The 11,084-nt window shown below is 29.9% G+C and overlaps 1 protein-coding gene across 5 annotated transcripts; it reads right to left on the bottom strand.

The window, feature by feature from the left end:
* Positions 1 to 904: 904 nt before the first annotated feature.
* Positions 905 to 11,084, bottom strand: LOC117241794 (anoctamin-1). 5 transcript variants are annotated; one of them, XM_033507922.1, is made up of 13 exons: positions 10,787 to 11,084; positions 10,254 to 10,487; positions 9,967 to 10,166; positions 9,796 to 9,896; positions 4,957 to 5,082; positions 4,416 to 4,895; positions 3,223 to 3,616; positions 2,914 to 3,146; positions 2,624 to 2,821; positions 2,117 to 2,546; positions 1,833 to 2,038; positions 1,470 to 1,754; positions 905 to 1,395 (listed from the first exon to the last, which is right to left on the bottom strand). In XM_033507922.1, exons 1-13 carry the CDS (start codon positions 10,855 to 10,857, stop codon positions 1,084 to 1,086), a joined length of 3,270 nt encoding a protein of 1,089 aa, XP_033363813.1. In that variant the 5' UTR covers positions 10,858 to 11,084; the 3' UTR covers positions 905 to 1,083. The 5 variants fall into 5 exon arrangements, with proteins under 5 accessions (XP_033363813.1, XP_033363812.1, XP_033363810.1 ...); XM_033507921.1 differs by lacking the exons at positions 9,796 to 9,896; positions 9,967 to 10,166; positions 10,254 to 10,487; positions 10,787 to 11,084 and adding exons at positions 5,185 to 5,489; positions 5,895 to 6,997 and having other exon boundaries at positions 2,111 to 2,546; XM_033507918.1 differs by lacking the exons at positions 9,796 to 9,896; positions 9,967 to 10,166; positions 10,254 to 10,487; positions 10,787 to 11,084 and adding exons at positions 5,185 to 5,552; positions 5,895 to 6,998 and having other exon boundaries at positions 1,084 to 1,395; positions 2,111 to 2,546.

Below are 11,084 nucleotides of genomic sequence, written 5' to 3'. Positions count from 1 at the left end.
TGCAATACAATACTTTTGATAATAGAATAATAATAAAATTATATCACTTTAAACTTACAAAATTCAAAATTTTCATTGTATATATGAAAATGTTTATTTACTTTAATTCAAGATTTTATTTATTTTAATTGCCTTTTATATTATTTGAAGGCTCTTTATTTTAGTTACACATGTATGATGTAAAAATTGCATACATTCATAAAAGTATTACATATTTATCCTTATTAAATATAGCAACTGTATCAAAATGTATATTTTAATTTTATATATTTAAAAATATTACAAAGTTTATGAAAATTATGGGAAAATTTTGTAATCAAGTAGAGGTAGATGTTACTATAATATCAACAATACACATTATCTTAATATTAAGAAACCTCATTGTTACTTAACAGTTAATAGTTAATTGCTATATTGTGCATAAATGTAGAATAATTAATTCATTCTTAAGAAGTAAATCCATATATTAGAATATAATATCGCTTACAGGAACTTTTAAAAGAAGCTTTATCAATTATGTTTATGGAATTAAACTTTGAAATAATACAATAACAAAAATGTAATTTATGAAAGATGCAATAATAAGTGAATAAATAAATTACATTACTACGCGCATTTTTCTGGATTAAATATATAATTTGGCATAAAAGATAAAAAAAGACAGAATAATGTAATATATTCATATATGTATGTCTTTAAATTAGGTCATGAGTTTTCATTTTCATTTGTTAGGAACAATAGTATAAGATCCATATACATACACATACATATTTTAACAGAGATATAAAATATCAAAATTTGTTATAATAAAAATACTTCCTTCTTTTTAAATAATTATTCATAAAAATATATGACAGCTTCAATATCAACATATATATAAATTATTATCATATATATCTAAATATCATCTTTCTTATTTTTCTTTATTATTAATATTAGTTATACTTTTTATATATTTCTATTAAATAATTTTTTCAAACACATTCATTTGGAAATCAGATTAATGAAACCAATATATGTAGATGTGACTAGCATCACAGTTATTACTTTTTATTGATTTCGTTAATTTGGTCTGCAAAATGGTTATAACGCGGCAGGACCAACTCGTGAATGTGTACTAGTCGGTGATACAGGACTTCCATGAACTTCTAAATCAAATTCAGAATTAGATAAACTATTTCTTATGACTCTGTTCCATCGATTCGTGTTTTCATTTAATGTAATATGTTGATTTGTTTCTACATCATTAGTGGAACTTTCACGAGCACGAAGTGCTTCTTGTTGAATAATTATTTCATTAGTTATATACGTCTCGCGTCGAATTTTATCCCTTAACTTTGGATGGATATCGGGGATACACCATCGCACGAATATCATGACCAAAGCAACAACATTCTGGAAAAGATTGATTTTGTTAGTTGTTAAAGTTGATTTTTGAATTTAAATTTGCATTGATGATATAACAATACCTCAAATACAACAATAAAAGCAAGTCTCGCTGCAAGTACGTGCCAAAACATAATTGTATATTGATATTTGTTTGGCGATTCAGGAGGTTCCCTATAATCTGGATATCTACATATTTCAACCTGCTCGTGAGAAGGTAAAAATGGTTCAGTACCATTTTTTAAGTCACTTGTATTAAATTTGGAGAGAGAATGATCTAGAAATCCTTCCAGAGAATAATTATCAGAGACAGTTATTCGATAAACTAGTCTTGGTATAAAATTAGAAGTAAAAGCTATAATGAATGCCTAAAAAGTTCAAATTATGAGTATAAAAAAATTATATATTGTTTACATAGAATACTTTATAGATAGATACAAACTTACATTAGTTATAACTGATAACTTAGAAATAGAATCAAGAATACGGAACCATATGCCTATATCTGTAACACGTTGTCCAACTGGCCTTCTGTACATTGTCAATAACTTTTTGGCATCTAATCTCATTTCAAAAACGTTATTCAACAGTGCAAAAAATGGTGCTAACGGAAATGCAGCAACAAAGATAGTAACAAATCCATATTGTAACACTGTAATATATAAAATATTAAAATTTAAGTAGGCAATATAAATATATATATCTAGTTTTAAAAATATAATACCGCTACCCATTTCTAAATACTCAGGAAATAAACTTCTTGGACCCCAGTCCACCAATTTATAATCCTTAATCCATTGAAGATATTTCCGAGTAGTAACTTTTTTCTGCCCATCTTTTGTCTTCATCCCAACATGTACTTTTAAAGTATTTAACCATTTGTAAAATAGTGGAAACAACATTTCTAATATTGTATTCATAGCCTGCTTGCCAATCATGATAATGCTTAACTGTATGCATAATTCCATAAGGCAGCCACCAGGGCCACATTCTTCTTGTCGATATTCGAAAAAGCGATTATAATTTCCCGGATAACCAACGAATTTTCCTTTAAAAAATGCTATATAAAATATGGAAGCATAGTAATTAACAAATTCGAGTAAATATATTTTTAATGTTAAACTATCATCAAATTCAGTTTGAGTTCGAAGCAGTTCAATCTGTAAAAATAAAAAGAAAAATTTAATATTTTTAAAAACGGAGGAAAAGATATATCGTTATTATGATATTAAAGTACCTCGGTTAAATATTCAGCTAACCAAACATAGACCCAATTAAATACTATAATGCAGCACAAATTAATGCTAGCTGCAGTAGCTGTTGTAAATAATATTGCATAACTTGTTACCATAGGATGTCCATAAACACTTAAGGCGGTTAAAACAGACATTCTATATAAAACAACACCTAACACTGCTGCCATTGCTATTGCAATCTATAATTTAAAACATAAATAAAAAGCAAATTTTTTGAAAAGAAATCGTAATTATTAAATTCATTTCTTTTTTATATTCTATATTTACAAACCAGCAATAAAACGACGGAAAAACTGAGAATCGTAGCGGGAACTCTCATTTTCCAAAAGGGAACTTTCGGTTCTTCGGTATTTGTAATAATATTGAGCGATTTCTTTTTTATATGTGCTAAACGTGCTAAGTACTGAGGACGAGGATGTTCCTCTTGAGCATCTAAACCAGTTAAATCCCATCTGTGAGTTATTTCTGCTGAATACCTCTTCCACAATTCCAAAAACAATGTAGCTAATAAAATATAATAAAAATAATAATGAAACTTACATTGTGCATGTGTATAGCTATTAAAAATACTATTACATACCCCATAATGACATAAATATAGAAAAAAACACGGTTGATGGATTATCAAACAAATACGTAATTCTTGCGTGTAAGCACGTTTCCTTTAAATCCCAATATCCACAAAAATGATCACATAAGGGACACATTTGAATGATACCCTTACCATTACAAACATCTTCGCTTGGTTCGTTAGAATACAAAGTCGCGCAACTGTATATGAAGCATAAAAGGCCTACGATACTAGCAGGTATCAGCATATGTGTATAAAATCCGAGCCAAGCAAAATAAAGTCCAATTTTTACTCCAAAATATTCTTTGATATAATCCAATGGTTGATAGTGAAGACATTTTTTTAAACATGCCCATTCTTTGTATAAAAGATACCTCATAGAATCTGGTGCTTGTAAATCCCCCTGAAAATAAGAAAAAATTTTATTAATTAAAATATGTTCTAAATAAATTTTTATCTGAATTATATCTAAATTTGTTTGAAATATATATTGCATGAAATATGAAAATTTTTAAATGTACATTTACTTAAATTTATGTATAGTAAAAAGTATAAAATGTTGTTTACTCAATAAAATATCTTAGTCCTTGTTTTATAATCAAGATAAATTCAGCATTTTTAGTAATAGTCATATGTGGTGTATTAACGAAATATTCACTTACGATCGCTAACGGAATTTTATAGATAAAAGGAGATACGAACATAAACGTTTATTGTCGTATATAAATTGAAGATGATAATGAACAAAAGGACAATAAAAGTTCAAGAAACCTCAGTATATTTACATACCTGAAAATTCACCCTTAATAATTTGTCTATCTATATAAATATATGTATAAAAACGTATTAAACACGATAAGATACGGAAATCCTATAAACTGCTTTCTGTTTAATATAAATCCACATAGAACAACTACATTTGAAATGAAAGGGTAAACCATAAATTATATATTGTCGTTCTTTCTTTAAAGATTTCAACGGATAATTCAATGTTTTGGAGATGTGAAGAACGGCGCGAAATAAGCGAATGGAAAACAATAAAGCTTGTTGATATTACGATATAGCCGTCCCTACTTGTTAACGACACTAATAATGTAGAAAGACAATATAAGCATGTACCTATAACTTGACATAAATAGATGTTATCACAATAAATTTAAAACTGAAAAATTCGGAGAAAAAAACAAAAAGATATGGCTTACATCGTGAAGAGGATATGCGGCTATGTATGCTTTTTCCGAAATCAACCTTTCTATCCCAAATGCAAAATCATCATCCTTGGTTTCTGTAAATCTGGTTCTATCTAAAATAAACTGTACAATTCTAGCACGTGTTGCGGCAGTAAAAAAGTTTGGCGAGTCCAAACTGAATAAGTACTCTTTATCGCGGCTATAAACAGCCGTAAAATTATGTCTCATAGTTGGAAATATTGTTTGGTCTACATAATATTTTTTCATAATTCTCTTGAATAATGAATTGACTTCTTTAATTAATGCGTTACTACGACTTTCAGGAATTAACACGGTAGGTAATTCCTTCATTGGCAATCTAAGTTTTAATATTTCAGCATACCGTCTTAGTACTTCTCGAGGTGCATGAATTTTTATAAAATGAAGACCGTTCGGTTCTGCCTGTTCATATTCTAACTGTAAACCTTCCTTCTCCAAATTCTTTTCAAATACCTAAAAATTAAAAATAGATATTAAATAAAGAATATTATTTCTTCACTATACACTTACTTACACGTCTATATTCAGTACAGCGATATGTTTGAGCTTCCACATTGTACTCATCCCAAACAATTACAAAATCAATTGTACGAACTTCGTCACGAAAATATAAACTAAAAGCTGTTCCACATTTTGAAATCTGAAGAAAACAATTATTATTTCATGATTAACACAGTTTCATTTTTAAGTATAAATAATAAAGTTATAAAAATATAATAAAAATAAAAAGTTATAAATTTACCGATTTTGAACTTCTTCTACTATTCCTTAAATCTGTACAACTACCATCAATTGTTGTTCCATTATTAAGGGTTGATAAATCATCATTATATGATCGCTCAATATCTTGTAGGGAGATTGCACTATGCATACTATTCATGCTCATACTTGTAGCATTATTTAATGATGAGATATTACGAACACTTTGATACAAAGTTTGTATAGATTCTGCATTTAAATTACTTGGTATCGATCGATAAAGACTTGCTTCAGATGTATTATTTCTATCTTTTTGTATCCATGGTATAGAAATTTCTTCATCATCCTCTTCCATTTTGAATTGAATTGATCAGTATTCAAATCCTATTTATTTGAATCTAACAACGTATACTACATGCAAGCCAAATAAAAAATATTTATATATTCATAAAAAAAGTGTCACATAACATGTACATTACAAATATTTTACTCGATTGGATATTATAATCTTATGATAAACTGAAGAATGAAATACATGTCACAAAGTAAGACATGAATAAAACAATGAATAGTATTAATGAAGCTATTAAAATGGACAAAGGATTATATTAAAATTTATCTAATTTATATCAAATTATTCCAACTTTACAAGAAAAGATGATTTATTATTAATTTTATACAATATCTAATTATAATATGTTTACAAAATTCTCTATGTAAAAAGCACTAACTAAAATATATTAGTATGCTTACAGAATTTCCATGTTCCAATTAGAAATCTTTAATTCCGGATGCTGTACAGATATGGTACAGGAAATTGTCACAATATAATCGTATCGTGCATGTATTTTTAACCTTTGATTTACTACTACACAGATTTCTTTCTTATGAATTAGTTAACTTATGTGCATTTTTACAAAAGTAACATACTTAGCATTTTAATTTTTGAATAAATGCAAAGTAATGTATATAATCACGAAGATGTAATTTCATGATTTGTATTAATATATTGCACTACACATGTGTGCAATTGTATGTATTGTATTGTATGCAATGTGTTAAATGATCACGTAGTCCATATAAATTGATACCATTTGTCACCTCCACTTGTTTGTGTCAGTTCAATTTATATAAATTCTTAAATTTGTAGCGACCAAAGACACGTACAACTAAAAACCTTTGGTGTGTCAACAATCAATATGATTTGTGACATACGGGCCAGCAAAGCTATTTTTAAGAAAACTATTTTTTATGTGTCGCTTCAATTAGTCTCATCTGTATGTATCTTTTTGTTCAAGTTTTGTTATCAGTCTCAATAGCATCTACAAAAGTCATTAATCCCAAGTTTCTACGGACGAGACAACACGAGCGTCGAATCGACGTGTTGCGTAACGTCTGTGTAGAATTATATGTATCTATGTTGAAGAGCTCGCACTAAGAACGCGCGTCACTTCAGTATACGATAATACATACATAAATACATATATTTCTACAAAGGATATCACGCAACGGACGTCGCTCGACGTCGGTGTGCATCCAGGCTAAATGGCCCATTCGTCGAAGATCTAGTGATCACAGGCCAAAAACAACCAGAGACGTCATTAGAAACCACATCACATGCCTTAGGCCAAGGAGAAATTACCCTGGATCACTAAATGTGATAAATAACACTGATATACATCATACCTTATATATCAGTGATAAACAAATTCCGCTTTTGAAGCGCGTTAAGGATGTCGAGAATACGATGTGCAACAAAAGTAATTAAATGCCTAATTGGTTGCGCTAGTGTGGGAATCAGCGACAGTTAGAGAAAGTTCCTATTTCATTTATCCGAGAAAAAGTCTGTAATCCATTAGCGAATAAAAAGCTTTCCTATCGAACTATTTTGTAGTTAATAATACCATCTCATCCCTTCAAACTAAATAAAAAGCAACGACGTTTCTATAATACATTACAATCAAATATAAATTCTCTAATACATATTTCATGATACATTCATATTAAATATTTTCTTCAATAACGAATGTTGAAATGAGACTATCATTAAAAATATTTTTACAATTATGGGATTTTGGAAAGCTACAATTAATACAAATATTTCATTGTTTTATTTAACTTCCTATTACAAATAGAAATATTTATTTTGCAATAGTAGTAGTACAAAATTATTCTTTGGTACTTTTTGTAACAAAGTAAATTATATATAAAGATCATTCATTTAACACTTTGACTGCCATGTTGCTCATATATGACCGGCCATGGTTCTTCTTGTGACGCCACGGTGGTCATTGGTGATTAGGGCATTTTGAATATAACCAACAAATAGAAGATACTTAGAGCATCAATAAAAAAAAAAAGAAATGGGAATATATCTTGCATCTAACGGTGCACTGTGTTAAAACACTTTAAACATAAATGTGGCTCATCAATACAATCTGGACAATAGGTAGTCACCTTTTTGGTGCGATTCTTAGCAATTTTTGACCCTAACTGTTTAACATTTTTTTTATAGCACTCTCTGCAAAATTTTCGTGCCAGGTACGCTTGCCCTTCTTTCTTCTGCATTTCGTGTCGCAACCTTTGTCGAATAAGTATATCTGACGGCTCTGGTGAGTGGCATTGTGTAAGGTGCATTGCAAGTGCCATTCTAAAATCTGATACCTTGATTTTTGTTTTTGTTGCTTGTTTATAGAGTATCATCGCGTTTGAAATTGATGTAAACAATAACTCTAAAGCTAATTTTATATACCACTTGAGGGTTCTTCTATGTGGTGTAGAATATGCTATCATTTGATCTGATAAATCTACAGCACATCTTCCTCTGCTGTAATCTACCACTACCATTGGTTTATCACAAACATAATTTTTTTTGCGGACCTCTACCATTTCAGCCGAATGTTTCGTCGAAATCATAAAAATGTCACGCTCGTCTCTCCATTTGAGGACTGTAATCCCCTTCTTATTTTGCATTGCAATAAGTTCACCGCGTTTTAATTTTTTAAATTTGATGTCAACAGGTATTCCCTTTCTATCTTTTTTTAGGGTTCCTACTAAATGAGTATTGCAATCAATTAATTTTTCAGCTAAATTTATACTTGTATACCAATTATCGGTGTAAATTGTGTGGCCTCTATGAAGAATATTGTTGCATATATTCATTACAACATTTGTGGGGGTTACGCATGGCGTATCTAAGTTTTTTCCCGAATATATTTCAAATTTATATGTATATCCTTGGCCTGAACACATTTTGAAGACTTTGATGCCGTATTTATGTCGTTTCTGTTTCAAAAATTGCCTGAACTTTATACTTCCTTGGAAAGGTACCAGTGACTCGTCAATGCATATCTCTTCATCTAAATCATAGTATTTAGAAAAATTTTGATTTAGTATATCAACAATTTGTCTTAATTTGTACAGTCTATCATTTGTGTTTGCCGTTTGATTATTTGTAAAATGAAGGAATCGTAATAACAACTCAAACCGATTTCTCGACATAACTGTTCTTGGAAAAGATTGGCAGTAGGTGTTATTGGTATACCAATATGCGTCATATTTTGGTAACTTGACTAGGCTCATCCATATTAGTAGCCCGAAAAATCGTCTCATTTCATTTTTGTCGGTTGGTATCCATTTATCTACACGAACGGATCTTCTATTTTGCATATATTGTTCAGCATATCTATTGGTTTCATCAACAATTATTTGTAGAATTTCTTCCGTAAGAAAGGCAACGTAAAAACTGTATGGCTGATTACCCTCGATCTGTACAGCAGTTCTAGATTTTACAAATGGGATTACACTTGCTGCAGTTTGTGTTATATTATTTGACCATTCGTTATCCTCTATATTATGTTCATTTTCATTTTCGATATCCATTTCATCCTTGGTATCCGGTTCGATTCGGCGCCGCCTTATCGTGGGCGATACGTGGAATGTTTCGTCTTCTGATGCTTCATATTGAGACGAGTCTTCCGATGAAGACTTCTCGGATGCACTCGAAAAATATTCAGTGTCCGCATCCATATCTTTGAAGGGTAATCTATGAATATTATTATAAATACACCTTAGGAAATAATCGTAAATGCTGCTTTATAATCATATAATTGAAGTTAGAAGTGTGCACATACCTTACTATTATATATAGAATGAGCAAATACTGTTTACTAGTATCTTCTATATGTTTCAACAATATATTCTGGACGTTTTGCTTACGACGAAATAACGAATGCGAATGGTTTGTTGAAATAAATGAAGCCTTGTTATAATATATCGCTATCAACTGTTACCAAGGCGCCACGGTGGTCACCCGTGACCACTAATAAGATAAACGGTCCATTGGGGGAGAATGTTGTCTTACATCATCAATTTATTATTATTTTGTCATTATATGCTTTAAATAATAAAAATACTCCCGTAGCGTCCTGAGTGAAACATGTGATTTCGACGTGGCAGTCAAAGTGTGAATATATATATATATTATTTAATATTACTTCTATTCATTAAAATTAAGTTTGACATATTATTCTACTAATTATATCTTACATACATGTATCTTTTAATAATGTATAATGCTTTATATTATCTACATATTACATAAAATTTGATTAAAATTTGATATAGTACATATCTATTATAATAGGGATCACACTTCTTGCATAACTAAAGAATTGAGTTCATCTTCTCCTGGACATAATATTGAGTCAATATTATAGAATGCTGCATGTAAAGTTATTAGAAACCAGGATACGCCTGAGAAATAAAATTTACATATAAATAATCTTACATTATATCTAAACAAAAGGATACTTGTTTTATTTACCAAGAACCCAGAAAAGAGCTGCACCAGCACCTACTAAATAAAAGATTGGTAGTGAACAGATTCCTACCAAAGAATAAACTTGAGCTAGCGTTAATTTATGATTGAATATTGTAAGCTCCTGTTTAGCATGACGTTGCGAAACCTTATAACAAGTTCCAAGAGATGCAGCAACAGCAAGCAGCAATAATGGTGATGTAATCCTAATATCAAATATTTATTTTGAATTATTTAAGGTAAAAAGATATTCTATATAAGTGAAAGAATAAATACACTGTAATAAACCTTACAAACAATATATAACTAATCCAACAAACACGAACAAATAATTGCTCTGGAAATATTCAATATTTCTCATAATTCTTTTACTCAATCTTGGTAAACTAGGTGGAGGTCTTATGTTGCTTGTATTAAGAAACATAGACCAAGGCCTGATATTAGCTTTTCTGTGTTCAATCCATTCATGAGCTTGTGGATATCCTATGTTACTAAGTGGAAGTTGTGGTATCTGTAGGAATTCGAGCCTAAATAACAAAATGTACATGAATTATTAACATAAATTACTATAAAACAATACAAAATTAAAAAACTTTCTGTTTCTTTTTAAAATGTTCGTAATAAAGAAATAATTGTACAAGAAGCTTTTAGAAATGTAATCACAAGGGAAGTGTTATTGAAAAATATGGTAACTTTAATTAACCAATAACTATCAACAAGATGTCAGTGTTCTTATCATTGTAAAATTTCCTTGCGTATTAGACAACAAATATTTAACATTCTATCTGCGATCATCATATCCGCCTATCATATATTTAATGATTACCCAGTGCCAGATTTTTGCTTTTGTTGAGGTATTTGCATATCTCCCGCAATCTCAATTCCCACGTCTGTCATTCTCGTTTTTTTTAATGATCAAATTTTCGGGAATGGAAACGTATGATAAAGAAACAACTACTTATTCTCTCTGTTTGGCTGTTTTACGTGGAGCCTCGTATCCCCACTGCAAAGCATTTGTAGCCTCGTTTTAGAAAAAACTCGTCGAAGGCAGTAAAACTCCCATCATATCGCACATCGAACTACTATGTTACCCCTACCACTACGACACTACTACACAAACACGA

The sequence above is a fragment of the Bombus vosnesenskii genome, unplaced genomic scaffold (genome assembly GCF_011952255.1).
Source record: "Bombus vosnesenskii isolate JDL3184/JDL3185 unplaced genomic scaffold, Bvos_JDL3184-5_v1.1 scf7180000016261, whole genome shotgun sequence".
Classification (NCBI taxonomy): domain Eukaryota; kingdom Metazoa; phylum Arthropoda; class Insecta; order Hymenoptera; family Apidae; genus Bombus; species Bombus vosnesenskii.
This window is presented reverse-complemented; position numbering and strand designations above follow the sequence as displayed.